We start from the raw sequence: 16921 nt of genomic DNA on the forward strand, positions 1-16921 counted from the left end.
GAGAAATTAAAAAAAAATGGTAAATTCATTGTTATTCCACTTTACCCCTTTAAACTTGGAATTTCAAAAATCCTTTCTTAGTATGCAGTTGCACCGTAAGAAAACATGTATATAAACTTTCATCAATTTATCTTGAATAGTTTTTGCTTGATGTTGATTATGAGTCACTCACAATATAATGTCTTCAGTTTCATTAAGACCTCTATTGAAAATACCTCTACTGAAAGATATCTTGGGAGTGGCTCACTGTAAGAAAGGAGCATGAAAATTTAGTGGCTCGCCACCTAGCAGCTTGAATGAGAAGTGCAGCACCGTAACAAATTATTAATTATTTACACATTTTAATATATAGTTTTGCATTTTTAGATAACATTTCCAAATAATCATGATCTGTTAGATTGAGAGTGTACCTGATGCATGCAAAGGTTAGCATTCAATCTGCTAACAAATACCCAATTTGAATTTTGAAAATTGTACAATTGATTGCAGAGATATTTATAAGAGTACCTTATTGCATCTCCCAAAACAGCACAACAGGGGCACCCCATTTGTTACCAGTTGATGGTGATGATTGGTCTAGCCTCCCATGAGGTGTTCGCATACCTCACCACTCTAGCCTCACACGGAGTCCTCAGCGGAAGCTCATTATTGTTAAACAGAAATCTTTTAAATTTATTTAACATTATTTTATTTAATGTAAATCTAATTCTATTATTTTTGTAATATTATTCATTTGATTGATTCGAATCATTCAATTCAAATCCAGCTTACACAGTGACAGAGACTCACAGTTCACAATTCATTTAAGTTTGTGCTTCAACCGGAAAATATGCACTACTACATACATATATTATTTTTTGAGATGAAATATATCTAAAAATCTTTTCACTTATGCCAAGAAACATGTGTAAAAATTTGGTTGCAATTGAGTAGTTTTTTGTTTATCCTGAACAAACAAAAACCCTCTTCCTCTTTGTATAATAGTATAGATTATCATTTATTGAACAATTATTTAATAAAAATAGAATGTTAAAGAACATAATATAAAATTCCATAAATAAAGGATTAAGGTCTTACATTATTCAATACTTGAGGCAGATTTTTTCTTTAAGACATGGCTTAAAATTTTATAATTTTTACAGATTTAAACAGTTGTTAAAGTTTTGTTGATTTAAAGCAATCTTTTTGTATAATTAATTTTTATTGCTTAATTAAAATAATAATAATAATTATTATTATTATTATTATTTACACGTTAGAGAAAATAAAGAATGAAGTCAGAGAAGTATTGGATCAAAGAAGTGAGTAAGATCAACTAATAGCACAAGAACTGGGAAGGCTAACATCAAATATTGTTGATGATAACACCAGTGATAATGAGAATGCAATAAGTGATCGTGCCACAAATGCTAGTCAGCAGTATCCACAGAATATACTGAGAAATATAAATCAAAATGACTCGGTGTAAGGAGTAAGAGAAGAATTCCAAAGATCCCTAATGGAATACAATGTACTGGCACCCCCTCAACGACCTAAATTGGTATATCAAAAGAATACCTCTACACTAATACACATGGTAAATAAAGAAATCGAACATAAAATCTCAGAAATAACAGAAGTGGCAGAAACTAATAGAATAAGTTTAGAAGAAATAAATGACTTAATCTACAGTGGGGCGGTAGCTGTTGTAAGAAGCAACTTGCAAAAAATATTAACAACACCAAACTTGCGAAACAAAAATGTTAACCCACCTTAGCAGCAAAGGCTTGAAAATAAAATAGAAAAGATATGGAAAGAGGTCGGAAAATTGGAAGCGTACAGGCAAGGAAAAGTCAGATTAAGGATAAAACGAGAGGTGGAAAAAATGTACAAACTTGCATGTATAAACTTAAAAGTGCAAATTATGCATTAGAAATGAAAAAGCAAAAGCTAGCTGCCCTCACAACACGATTGAGATGATATAAGAAGTCAGACAGAAGAAGAGAAGAAAATGAAAATTTTGAACAAAATGAGAGATTGTTTTACCGGAAATTGTCAGAGGAGAAAAACAGCAACTCTGAACTACCATCCCAAGAAAAAGTGGAAGAATTTTGGAAAAACATCTGGTCGGGTAGCACAGAACATAATAAAAATGCCGTCTGGATAAAAGCAGAAGATGAAAAATGGAGGAATATCGAAACAATGGGTTACAGTAACATCACACTCAATGATGTGAGGGAAGCAGTTAAGCACGTTCAGAATTGGAAGTTGCCAGGATCGGATAAAGTACATAACTTTTGGCTAAAAAAGTTTGATGTAGCACATCCAAACTTAGCAGAGGCATATAATGATATAATTGAGCATCCAGAGAATACATCTAAGTGGTTAACAGAGGGGATAACATTCCTTTTACCTAAAAGTAATAACACAAAAGACACAGCTCAATGTAGACCCATAACATGCCTTCAGACAACATATAAATTATTGACAACAATTATTGCCAACAAAATATACAAGCACCTGGAAACCAACAAAGTCCTCCATTTGGAGCAGAACGGATGTGCAAAAGCCGCGAGGAGGAGCAAAGAACAAATAATCATAGATATGGTAGCCACGCAACAAGCCCATACACTAAAAGAAATCTGTGGATGGCATATATAGATTACAAAAAGGCATTTGATAGTGTGTCGCACTTGTGACTGACGAAGATCTTAGAAACCTATCAAGTTGATGAAAAGACGATTAGGTTCTTGAGGCATGGTTCTTGAGTGCTTGGAGCATGATACTAATTACAAACAGTGGAACAAGAAAAATACAAAGAGGACCAATAAATGTAAGTAGAGGAATATTTCAAGGGGACGCCCTGAGCCCGCTCTGGTTCTGTATGGCTATCAATCCGCTCTCAAGCATGCTAAAGTAGGCAAGATATGGTTACAATATTAAATCGCAAGCAGGAAATTACAAACTGGCACACCTATTCTATATGGACGATTTAAAGATTTATGGAGGGACTGAACATCAGCTGTAGCAGCTGCTCAAACTTGTCGAAATGTTCAGCAAAGATATTAAAATGGAGCTAGGAATTAGTAAAAGCAAAATAAACACCATTATGAAGGGAAAGTTCCACCAGGCGCAGAATTACGACCTGCAGGCCCAGTGTAGCATAGAAGCAATGAAAGAGTAGGACGTAAACAAGTATCTAGGATGTGATCAAACGATAAAATTGGAGCACAAAGTCATTAAGGAAAAACTTAAGAAAATGTATGAAAAGAGATTAAAATTAATTTTAAAATTGGAACTTAATGGGGGAAATAAAGTGAAGGCAGTGAATACATATGCAATGCCAGTACTTACGTATGCATTAGATATAAAATACAGTGAAGCAGAGTTAGATGAGTTGAACAGACTCACTAGAAAAATATTTTACCAAGAAAAGTCCCACCACATCCACTCATCAAAAGAAAGATTCATGCTCCCGAGAAAGCAAGGAGGAAGAGGAGTACTTGATATTAAAAATCTATGCTACGGCCAGAACGAAAACTTAAGGGATTACTTCCATAGCAGGGGCAACACCCCTTCTATCAAGCCATCATAGCGGCAGACCAAAACTACACACCATTAAACCTAGCCAGCAGGACTAACAACGTAGAACACAAGAAAGAGAGCAAAGCAGATAAAATTCTAGATTGGGGAAGAAAAGAGCTGCATGGGAGATATAGGCACCGTTTAGAGCAGGAAGGAGTCGACAAAGCAGCTTCAAATAATTGGCTTGTGCAAGGAAAGTTACATTCTGAGACGGAGCGGTTTATTTGTAGCATACAGGATCAAGTAGTAGCAACAAGAAATTTTAAGAAAGTTATTCTTAAAGAAAATATCAACAAAAAATGTAGGCTATGTATGCAACACAATGAAACAATAGACCAATATAATCACAGGCTGTCTGATTCTAGCTCCGACAGAGTACACCAGGAGGCACAACAATGTGGCAAAAATTGTACTTATAGAACTCTGCAATAGATACAAGTTAGAGCTTCAAAAAGGGCCCTACTATACTTATGAGCCAGCCTCCTTTTTGGAGAACAACAGCACAAAAATTTTCTGGAACCAGGGAATTGTAACAGCAAAACCCATCAACTGTAATAAGCCAGATGTAGTAGTAGTTGATAAAATGGAAAAAGTAACTTACCTAATAGACGTAGCCATCCCATCCAGTAACAATATCAACACTAAACACAATGAGAAGCTGCAGAAATATACAGATCTTGCTTTGGAAATTAAAGAAATGTGGAATCAAAAAGAAGTTTATATAATCCCAATAATTATATCTGCAGAGGGAATAATACCAACTGCTTTGCACAACAGTCTTGAAAAACTGAAGATCCAGTGGAAGACCCACACGCTAATGCAAAGGAGCATGATAATTAACACCTGCCATGTTGCCTGGAAGGCACTTAGTCAACAATAGCAAGCCTAATCTCGTTGGTATAAATTACTCCAAGTTTAAGGAATGTCACCGGCAAAAGGAAAAGCTGTGAAAGTGTGGAATAATAATAATAATATTATAGTAATTATTTAATACTTTTTAGAAATAAAAAAGGAAAATTAAAAAAATTTTTTCTGTAGGGTAAAGTTAATTTATTTGCTTGAGAAAAAGGGATATTAGATTTATTTTATACTGTCTGAACAAATAACATTAATGGCAACAAGTCATCTGCTATGAGAGGCAGCATAGCCTTCTGTTAGAATAAAATATACTGGTTGTGTACTGAGTATTTTGTAGTCAGATCCCAGTACAAGTTAATGTACCTAGTGTGAAGAGAGTTATGAAAGCTGAAATAGTTGTTGGATAACTCTGGGACATATAGTGGGTGGATCTGGTGTCAGCCAACCACAAAAATGTTGAGGTTCAGGTATCCTCCTTTAGAAGATTTTTATATCTAAATAATAATCTAAACATAATTTTTTAAAGTCACTTATGAGCTTAAGAAACACAGGTTTATACAAATAAATAATTTGAATTTCTAAAGTGAAATATAGAAGGAAATTGTATTGAAAATGCATAGACAGTTAGTTCATTCAGATTTTTATTTCATTGATAGAATCTTATAGATGAATAGATGAATTGTTCTCTAAAGTTATGCACCCCACATTAAATCTTGAGGACAGTGGGACACAGTCTCTTAAAGCAGGGCAGTCTCCTTCAAAGTAGAACATCTGGTTACATTACGCATACTGTGATTCTGTGAGTTCAAATAACTAACTGCTTCGGTGAAATACCTCAGGTGTAATTACTCTATATATTAACTTTTTTGGTTCATATTTTGAAATAAATAAGACATTATTCAGTTGATGATTAAATACATATTTTAATAAGTCATAATGATCATTACATGTTTAACGTTTTAGTTTGAGTTATATTAAATGAATATTACATTGTTGATAAAAGTGTACAAGACAGAATGAGATCTAAATTTAGACTGAACAATGCATTAATAATAATGAACTATTAATATAAAATATCAGCTGATAAAATAAGCTAGCTGAATATACAAATTTATTTACTTTTACAAAAGGTAAGAAGAACAAGACAGTTTATGTATCTATAAATTAATAAGAAGAAAAAAGTGTGTGTCTTAACACCATGAATTCATAATTTCATTCATGTAGAATATATTTCGTAATAAAAATATAAATTCCTATATTTTCTATCTCTCTTCTTCATAAGAAGAAAATATTATAAATATGCTTGAAAATACAATACTCTGTAATAATTTTTGCTGACTTTGATTATTATTTTCGTTGCATCACCATCACTGCTTAAATCCTGTTCGTTCTCTATAAGATCGTAGCGATTTTTCAATAAAAACTATTAAGAAGATCATTTTAAAATAGTTTAAAAGCCCTGAAAATATTCTATCAGCGCTTTATAATGAAATTCTAACCGTTATGTTCGCGACAACATTGTAATTTGAATTACCCGCGGATTTCAGAAGAACAAATAAATACAGCTGACGAGAATGTTCATTTTATGTACGATCTCTTCTTAAGTCTTGTGATGAAACACCTTTACCTACTTTATTTTCATTTTTAAAGAATGATATAGGCTGTAGGTAATATTTTTTATTTTAATGAGTTTTGTCTTTGATGATCTGTGGTATGTTGTTTGTTCTATTTTCTGATGAAGCTTGTTAAAGTTAAACGTTACTTTTAAATTGCAGGTTGGAATTTTGACGTAAGCAAAATCACCCCATTTGAAGTTTTACTGTATGATTACTTTTAGATATTTGAATTATAACTTGTTAATTTAGGTAGTATGTAATAATTTATGTTGAACAGCCGTTAACGTCTAGTTAATTCTTTTCCAAAGTAAGTTTTGATGTTATTCGGTTGTGTTCTTCCAGTTAGTTTATTCTTGTTGTTTCAGCCCTTTGTGAATTTTTTGTTGGTGTTAAAGTAAGAGTTTTGTTAAATTTGTAAGTAATACACTTTTGTATAGTTATTAATTTTTATTGCTCTGGATTTTTACTTTTATTGAAAAACGTTTAAAATTCATTACAGTACTTATTTAAAAGTGAAAGTTATAAATTATTTTATCGGAGTCCGAGCTAGCTCCTTAAACCTAGACAAAGTTTTTATAACTTTAACTATAAAATAAACTATATTGTAGTTGATTTAAAGGTGTAATGAATCTAGTTCAGACACTATTATAGATTTACTATTTTCACTTTAAAATAGTGTACCATAACTGATTTTAGAAAAAACTTACAATTTTTGAAATACAATTTATTATAGCTATAAAAAGCCAACTTTTGCTTTTGTGTAATTTTTTATTTATATAGGGAATATATACGAATTAGAACGATTTAGATGTTCCCTGAACAAAATTATGTTTAACTAGAAAAAGTGGTTTCGTTTATACCCTCTTCATTTTTTTTATTAATTAGGGGAATTTAAAAAAAAAAAAATACTTTTTTCATGTTGTGGCTCAATTGTTGAATAGTGTTTTTTAATCATGTTGACGAATTTTTAGAAAATTGTGAAAGTCTGTATCCCAATGATCAGTCAGATTCCAGTATGCTTTATTATACTAATAATTTCAATATTTGTGGTATAATTTGTTTTTGAAATAATTAACTACGAGTTTTATTAATTTTTAAGCAAGTTAAGTTGTATTGTACTATTATTTTCTATTCTTTAAATCAATTACAGTCTGTGAATAAAAATGATTTTAATTTATTTACATTTGTAACTTATAAGCAGTAATTATTTAAATAAAATATTCCCTCTTAATATGCTCATTGTTTAATTTTAAAATTCAATAAAGAAAATATGTTTATTGGTAGCATTTTGTTTTAGATTGTTTAATTTTATGGATTTTATGAGCGATTGTTACATTATTTATGGTGGTGTGAATTTTTACTTAATGTGATTATGTACATGGATTTTATTTTATAAAATGATAATTAAGACTTTTGGGCCCTTTCTGTTATTCATCTGTTAACTTATAAATATTTTCTATAGAAATATATATCAATATGATAAGATGAAAACTTACCAAATAATAATGAGTCCCTCACATGTTATGCGTTCTGTAAGTAGAAAATCAAAATTTTCCTAAAGCTCTTTTGTGGTGCCCATAGTATGTCTAGAAAATAGAGAATATACTTCAAATTGGAAAAAAATTTAACTTTATGAGCCTAATCGAACAAAATTGTTAGCCAAACAAAAAATTTTAATTTACTTTTTCTTAAATGATGAGCTGATCTACATAATAACTAGATACTAATATTCCTTAATGATGACTAACTGTAGAATTTACTAAACATTTTTTATTTGAAGTTTATTAAGTACAAGTAGTGTTAATTTGAAGGATTATTAGATTTATGTTACATTATTAATAATATGAATGTGGAATTCTAACTGAGTGTGGAGTTAAAAGATTTTATAATGAGGCGTTACTATAAGCAGGTTTTTGATTGCATGAACTTATTACACTATTTTAATCATAAAGAGATTTGAAACTTTGTTAGTTTTTCATATTAAGTATGCGTCAGTATAGGGGCATGTACAAACTGTGTATTTAGTTATGGCATGATATGAACTGTGTAACCTATCTTCTATGCATTATACAAGTAAGTGGGTTGTTGGAGAGAATGAAGGCTAATAAATTGTTTTGTTATGAAAATGAAAATTATTCAGTTCATAGTTTGGGTAGCAGTTTTGTACATGGTGTTTCTTTGGGTAGCTTCCATCCTTTCCTCCTGTATAACATATTGCCAAAGTAGAAAAATTCACTTACATACAGATGGCAATTCCATGTCAGAATTTCAGGCTAATTCAAAGAATTTTCATGGTCCATTTTTAAAATGTATGTAATGGATATTAAATACCTAAATTTCATATAGTGAAAAAAAATATTTGTCCAGCAGATAGGGTAATCTAAATAATTTATTTCAGTAATCTACGCTAATATTGGCTATTAATTTAAAATAAATTTAACATGAACAAAATTTTAAATAAACATATCATGTAGTCATATTGACTGTAAGTTAAGTGTTTACAAAATTGACTGTGCTAAATGTAAGATAAATCTTCAAACTTGATTCATTGAAAACAAAATCTTTCATTTTGCAAAGTGAAATTTTATTCAATTTAAAGATTATATACTGACTGTTTTAAATTACATGAAAATTGTTTTGCCAGTTAATTTTAACATAACATTTTAAAATATTGTTTTTAATATTTTACTTATTCTTTTTGTAATTAATTAATGGTTCTTAATAATTATACATTTTTGATTGTTCTCCATTAAAATAATATATTAAAAAAAATATGCATGTAATAAACAAGTACATTTTTTGCACCTTGGAAGAAAAATCTATTTTATGCAGAGTGTAAAGTAAATCCAAATCTGCATGCAACTTTTCTCAAAAACATTTAAAGATATTTATAAAAAGTTATCTTTAAAAATAAATATTACAAATAAATAATTGTGTTACAACTCTGATGAACATTTCCAACCTACCTGCTCAGTTTACCCAACAAATAAATAATGGAAGAAAAGAGTAAAAATAAATTTAAAATAGTAAAATATGTCATACCAAGATTTAAAAAAAAAGAATAGCTAATCTCCAAATTTGACTGTTCAGGTAACCATTTTTAATTCTACTTTTAATATGGCATTTACTGAATTGCTAAAATCAGTGATGATAAGAGTTTACTGCATGCCTGTAAGATGTGTCATTGATGTGTCACAGGCATGATGACCTATGACCCATTATTTAGACACACACTTTTTTGGTACTTTGATAAGTTTAATAGTCTTATGTACACATTATAAAAACAACGCCAGAATTTTATCATGTAATTCTATTTTAGGGTGATTGAAAAGAAATAAGCGATCCAAAAAATATAAAGTGGGTATAATCCTTTTAAGTTATAAATGTTTTATGCCATAAATTAAATGAATTGTGTGATATTTTTATATATCTCTATTTTTGTGACGTTTTGTACTGTTTTGTTCAATTCAAACAAAAATCAAATGAAAATTATTTATTAGTTACTGCTAACTAGAATTAAGAATTTTTTTAATATTAATTATACTGTATTTTTTATTTTTTCAATTAAATATTTCTTTCAATAGGGTTTTGAAATAAGTGCTTATATATTCATTTTCTTATTATTATTATTATTTTTATTTGTTTGTAGTTACTTTAAAAATAATTAGTAAGATGTGGTTTGATAAATATTTTGAGTCAGTTTCTTTTACCATTCCCTGGTGACTGAATTGAGTAAATAGGTCAGTTAGATGTTTAACCTAAACTTAATTCTAAATTTACTACTACCTGAGGTGCTTTTGGGAAGGAAAAATGATATTTTTTAATTAAATACTGTTTTAGGCTTTTTGTAAAAAAATAAATTTATAAGTAAACTGTGCCACTATACAGGACTGTTTACATTGAAATAATATTGATATTAGTGTCTATACAAATCTACTTGTTTTATTTCTTGTCTTAATTATGAGTGTATAAATTTCTTCAAAAATGTGTTTATACTACTATCAGTTACTGCTTCATAATTAAGGAAGCAGATCGATTATAAATCTTTAAAAGATTACCTACTGGTTTCATAAACCTCCTTTCTACATGCTTATTTGATGATCCCAAGGCAGTATCGAGTATTATATATGAAAGTATGATTATCAATACATTAAATACTGCTCTCATATTTATGATCACCGTACCTAAATATTGATTGGTCTTACAGTAAAAATATTTGAGATTATTTTTTTGTATACGCAGCAATCATATACTCATTCATGGTCATTTTAAAAGAGATATCTATCATTTTAACTTAATGATAGTTATTCTGTAGTATTAATACCTTTCCTGATATTAATGTTTTCTTTTTTGCTATTTACATTTAAAGCTTAAAAAATTATCTAATAAGGTATTGTTATTTAGTGTATAAAATGAGTACTATTCTTTTATATAATTTATATCTTTTATTGCAGAATATTCTTTGGTTGAATTTAACAAATATTATTGCCTAATTTACTGAAGTGAAGTGCTGAATTGGTTTTTAAGTATTATTTTTACTTGGTAATTATGGAACGGAACGGTAAGAATCTGATCTAGTAATTATTTATTTAAAAAAAATTAAATCAGTTTATGATATTTATGTAGTATAATTATTGTATTTGTATTGTTTTTTTGAGTTTGTATACTATAAATGGATTGTAGATTTAGTTTGTCAGGTAGTTTGGTTTAGCTAGTCCATTTTGAGTTTTTATTTATGTATTGCAGAGAAAATTAAATGTATGTAGCTTATTTAATTCTTATGGATGGTCATTACGGGTAGTTCCTACTGATCTGTAGTTTAAGGCTGTGATTCTGTTAGCAGTGAGTACTAGTTAAATTTTGATGTAATTGCTTTATAAAAAATGGGCGTAGAGTGTTGATGTAGATGCTCAGGCAGGTGGTAAATATTACTGAAACAATAGCAATTATTAAAGAATTAATTTAAGGTTATGTTATAGATAAATGAGCCTCTACTACATTTATTTAGCAGTATTAATTGCCTTAGTGTGTGCTACAAAAAAAGCTTTTTTTGAACATTTGTAAAAAGGTTTTATGGAAAAAATCTATTGTAATAATATACTGTAACTTGTTTTTTTCTACATTATTGTGAGTTGCAGTTCATGTGAAGAAAATCTGTTGCAGTTGGAAAATACACTTAAAATTATTATTGTATTTTACTAGTATTCCTGGTAGTCTGATTTCAGTGTTCCATAATTTTCTTTGTTGAAAGGTTTTATAAAAATATTATTCATTATATATTAAAACAGTTTTATATGCTGTTAAATTATCAAAATTATTTTTTCTGGTGGCCTTCTTTTTAGAAAATGTTATTTTGGCTCTGTAAAAATGAGATTTTTTCTTTTATCATAATTTAACAAATGTTATGAAGGACAGAATTTCTATTAAACTGCTAGGAATCAATGCAATCTGTTTTAAAAGAGCACTGTTATGTTACTTCATACAGATACATGTGAAACAATTGTATGGCAAAGTATAAAGTTTACACTATATTGTGATTTAATATTAAGAGATTATACATTTTCCTAATTAGTGGTAGAGATTCTCAATAACTTTTTAGTGGATATTCTTCTTTCCTTCACAACCCATTTTTCATCCCAATTTTTATTGAAATTATGTATGTAATAATATTGGTGTTAAAGCATGTGGACCAATGCAAAGAATCTTTTACATTTAATAGGAACTGAAATAGCATAAAAAGAAAAATGAAAACTCTGTTGATGTCTATTAAAAAAATATCTTTTTTATTAAATAATTAAACAGCAAATAGAATTGTGTACTTAATTACTCTGTAAACTATTTTTTTTTAATTTAATGTTTTAATAGAGTTATAGAACATTGTACTAACTCTTCTGGAAAATATGGGCAAATACAGAAAACTTTTTCTATTATTACAAGTTTTCTTGAAATAAACTGCAACTCTTTATAATAATGCAAATAATAATAATCTTATTTCACAAATAAAAATGAAAAAAAAAAATCATCTAACATTATAAAAAATATTGAATTTAATTCCTATATAAAAGTATAATAAAAAACACAAAAAAACAATACTTTTTTTTAATAGAAATATGAAGTTTCATTTTTTCTTTTCAAGAAAAAAATTCTTAACAAGAAAACGGAGAAAAAAATACAAAAACTTGCTAATTAATGTTTTTTTAAATATAAAAATAATAAACATAAAGGAAGGAGGATTACATATTATGTAAAAGTATAAAGCCAGTTATCCATGATCACATTTTTTAATAGCATTGTTAATGTTAATGGGACAAGTAAAATGTAATCTTAACACTTTCATCTGAGATTCTAATCAACCAATTTTTCAGTTAAATTTTTCAATTTAGGATAGAAAAAATCTAGAAAGGTTTGTTTAAAAATAAGTATGAAAAAAACTGAGACACAAGTGAGTAAAGCATTTTCATAAAAGAAACTTGTGTCTAGGCAGTCTCAGTATTTCAACAAACTGCTTTGTTATATAACAACTAATTGAACGCATAAAGACAAAATACAGCTGTCTGAGTATGTTCTTTTAATAAGGCGATTTTATCATATATAAATTCAAGTTGTCTCTTAATATGGCATAAATGTCAGTTTTTCCATTAAGCAGGTAGCAACTGTGTAAAGATCAGACATTTTTTATTTGTGACACCTACCATAATTCAGACTGGATGGAATAATGAGAGATTTTTCATCGTTTTAGGCATTGGATAACCATATCTCTCTTCTTTATTTCAGTATGTTTATGTAATTTTACTATTATGTTCGTAAAATATTAGTTATTTTAATTAAGTTCTAAACAGTAAAACACGTTTTGAACCAATTAATCACAAATTGGAAAATCAATTTACTTTTATAATAGAAGATAATGTAAAACATACCATTTTTATAGATTGTATTTTTTGCTAATTTATGTTTTTTTTTTATTTTGTGCAGATTATATTACATAAATTGTTAGTAAATATTATTTTCCTTTTTTATTTTTTTATGAAATTTGGCATTCTCTTACTGTGTATTTATTTACATTAACACCTTGCATGTAGCATATCCATAACTATGGCTGGAAAATTGAGTTTATCAACAATCTAGTCAGTTTATTGTTCTCGTAATCCATGAACCATTATTATTTATTATTATAAATTCATGCATTTTTAAACATGTGGTTAGTCTACCTGTAACTTTTCAAAAACACATTCTAATTATATGTACTGGAAATTATGAAATTTTAAAGAGCATAAAAATTATATTTTGTTTGATTTAGAAACATTTGGCTGGGTTTTCAAATTTTGTTAAAAAATTAATGCATTTTATGGCCACAGAAGGCTAAGCAAAAAACTACATAATTAGCGGAAAAAACAAAAACAAAAAAGGAACATTTATTCAGATCCATGGTATTTGTATTTATCCCCATATAAATTTATCATTGTATGGGATAATAACAATTGTTGAATGATTATTGTGTGGGTTTTTCTTTTAATTTTTTTGTCTGGTTGATATGAAGTAATATGTTTATAATTAGCTTAAAAATAACATTCTAATTGTTAGTTGGAACATATTAGACAACTTGTTTATTTAAATTATATTTGTGTGTATATAAATTCATCAAACATATTTTCCAACTGATAGAACAAAATATATATATTGATTTAAGTAACTTAACATTAAACCATATACAAAATATAGCATATGAAAGTAACTCCATGTTTAAGCTATTTATCCTTGTACAAATTATTTAAATAAATTACTTCATTATTGAATTTTGTTAAGAGAGTGTTTGTTATGCATTCAACACAGGGTGAACATAAATTATTCAGTGCATTTTAGGAGTTAATCATAATGAACAAAGCAATGTAGCATGCGTTCATTTTTTTCAAATATTAGTGAAGGTACTAGAGTTACTGATAACCTTGAATGAACAGCTGGCACGATATAATGATAGGGGTATTGTCAGTTCAGCAGTGGATACTGTGAAGAAGAAAGCAATGTGTGTACTGTGGTTTCATGAAAACTGATCTGTTATTACTGTTCATAGATATTGCTTTTAGACGTTTGTGATCCTCCTAATAAAGATGTTATTAAACATTGGTATCAGCAGTTTAGGGATACAGAAAGCATAGTACACAAAAAAGGAGCTGGCAGATCTCCAGTCTCTGAGGATGTTATGGATTGAATAAGAGAAACGTTTCAGAGAAGCCTGGGAAAATTGACTCAGTGCAAGTTTAGAACTGAGAATACTGCACTCACCAATTGTGAAGATTCTACACAAGTGAATAAAACTTCATGCTTACAGAATTCAGTGAGTGCATGCAATTGATGATGACGATAGACCATGCTGTTACAATTTTGCCATGGAAATTCTTGATAAAATGAATGAAGATAATGCATTTTAGAAAAAATAATCTTGTCTGACAAAGCTACCTTCCATGTTACTTGTTATGCTAACTGTCATAATTGTCAGATTTCGGGTAGCAAGAACCCTCATACCGTTTGACAAACATAGCGTGTTAGCCCGAAAATTAATGTTTGGTGTGCTTTGACTGCATGTGAAGTGATCTAGACATGTTGATCTAGTTATCTAGACATGTTGTTGTCATGTTAGACATGATCTAGTTATCTAGACATGTTGCAGGAGTATGCAATACCCGAACATTGGCAACCCAACATATACTTCCAGTAAGATGGTGCACTACCATACTGGGTTTTCATGTTAGAGAATACCTATGCGAACGATTTCTTTAATGTTGGATCGGTTGTGATGGACCAATGCCCTGGCCATCTCGATCCCCTGATGCCACTCAATTCCTTTCTTTGGATGTTTGTCAAAGACGGTGTATGCAACGAAGGTTGTCAATGTCAATGAACTAAAAAGAAGAATTGAAGGTGGAATTAGTGGAATAACACCAGATTTTCTTTGTAATAGTTGGCAGTTGAATATCATCTAGATATTTTCACAAAATATCATCTAGATATCACAAAAGGTGCTCATGTGAAACTTGTTTGAAGTTAAGTATTGTAAATAAAAGTATTTGAAATGCCTGTTCAGCAATAAAACATCCATGTAAGTATATTGCTTTGCTATTTTTTTATTAACACCTAAAATGCGTTTAATATTTTATGATCGCTCTGTATATGTAGAACATTTATTTATTTTTTTGTGAAGTAGTGTTAATGTACTTTATAATGTAAACTTTTATTAAAAAAAAAGAAAGTTTTCTGTAATCAGAAAACTTCATAGTAGTTTTAATTACTCATTTTTACTTTCATTCGTTTAACTTATGTGGAATTGTAAATGAAAATTAACTTTTTATTGCTGTGATTGGTTGTTATTAATTACTTATTTAATGATGATAGTTTTTTTACATTTTGTTTTAGTTAGTACTAGTATTTCATGTATCTGGGCGATGGGTGGTATGATTTTACAGTGATTTTTTGGTATATTAACGTTTTTGAGTTTGTGCAATTAATTAAATTTTTTAACAATTAAACAGTTTAAAGTTAAATTATTTTTATATGTATTTAAATAATTTGAAGTGTTTACACTGCTTCTCATTATTAAATTTTGTTATTTGTGTGGGGGATTGCTCATCTAATGATTGTATGATTCAATGCACTGGTGATATAATAGTCATTAATATAATGTTGATGTATTTAGTTTAGGCTGTGTAAATACATATTGAAGATGTCCCTCCATAGGTATAAATGCTGCTGTAATTTGGCAGTAATACGGAGAAATAAACTTCTGTAAGTAAATAGGAGTGGATCAGCTAGACAGAAAATACTTTCTCAACATTGTCAGTAACACAGAATAGCATGTCATAAATGCGGTTGGCTGATCTATTCCTTTAGTGTTAAATCTGGTTGGAATTTCATTTCCAATAATTACTGTTTCATAACTGTTGGCGGTACTTTCATTGATTCACTGTATCTTTCTTACATTTGTTTGGTTTCTTTTTATTATATTTTAAGTCCAGTGTCTCATGTTCAAAAATATAAATAAATTACAGTGTAAATAAATGACTATCTATGTACTTATACCATCTTGATGTGGTTATAGCAGCACTTTTGGAATTAATTGGTATGGGGATGTAATATTCAAAGGAAATATCTGTTTATATTATTGTTCAAATAAAAACTACCTGCTGAACAATTTTTTGTAGTATTTGCATTATTAATTAGTTACTAGTTATTATTGGCTGATTGCCTGAGGAGTTGGCGCAGCATTATGTGACTGCAAATCTTCCAGTAGTTGCTTTTTGTACATTCCTGGATTGAACATGAAAAAGTCTAAAAATGAAAGTACAAACAAGGTCAGCTGAGTGGTTATGTTAATGTTATTGTACCTATCTAGTGAAGAAGGAATCAGAAAACAGAAAGGGAGAGGTTATAGGGAAAGGACAATCAACCCATAAGTGGACTATCCCAAGAGATCAGTGTAGTTTGCTTGCTCTCTTTTGCTCAGGCCCTAGGATGTTATTTAATTTACATTTATTCAAAAAAAAATCTGCAGATGTTATAAAACAATGTTTATGTGTTTTTGTTTGACAGTAAAAAATTGTCAAGAAGTTAAAGCTGAAGACATTCTTATTTTTATTTTAAAAACCTTAATTAATGTGTATCATTCTGATGACACACCTAATTACTAATCCTAATTTTAGATTTTTTTTGTTTTTCTGTCTGATAATAATTATTACATTAAAATTCTATAATGCGATTTAAAAAAGAGATGTGGTATTGTATTCTAATTTCAGTGCTAAAACCATTAGCTGTTCATATGAATCTGAAATAACACATGGTTTTTGAGTGATATTGTTAAATATATAATTTATTCTGTTACATTTTGTAAATGT

General features: G+C 28.9%; 1 protein-coding gene across 24 annotated transcripts in view; it reads left to right on the plus strand.

Annotated features, from left to right (window-relative positions):
- Positions 1-5987: 5987 nt before the first annotated feature.
- Ugalt (UDP-galactose transporter) overlaps positions 5988-16921 on the plus strand; it is a 75902-nt gene continuing 64968 nt past the window's right edge. For 6 of the 24 annotated variants that reach the window (XM_075362689.1, XM_075362672.1, XM_075362678.1 and 3 more), the window contains exons 1-2: positions 5989-6089; positions 10493-10599. Coding sequence is in view for 6 of the 24 variants with exons in the window: in XM_075362696.1 (XP_075218811.1) it covers positions 10587-10599 (13 nt within the window). In the remaining 18 variants the exon portion in view is untranslated. The other 18 variants (XM_075362698.1, XM_075362688.1, XM_075362677.1 and 15 more) reach the window with 13 other exon arrangements.

This window comes from Lycorma delicatula, chromosome 4 (assembly GCF_047948215.1).
Source record: "Lycorma delicatula isolate Av1 chromosome 4, ASM4794821v1, whole genome shotgun sequence".
In the NCBI taxonomy this organism is placed as follows: Eukaryota; Metazoa; Arthropoda; class Insecta; order Hemiptera; family Fulgoridae; genus Lycorma; species Lycorma delicatula.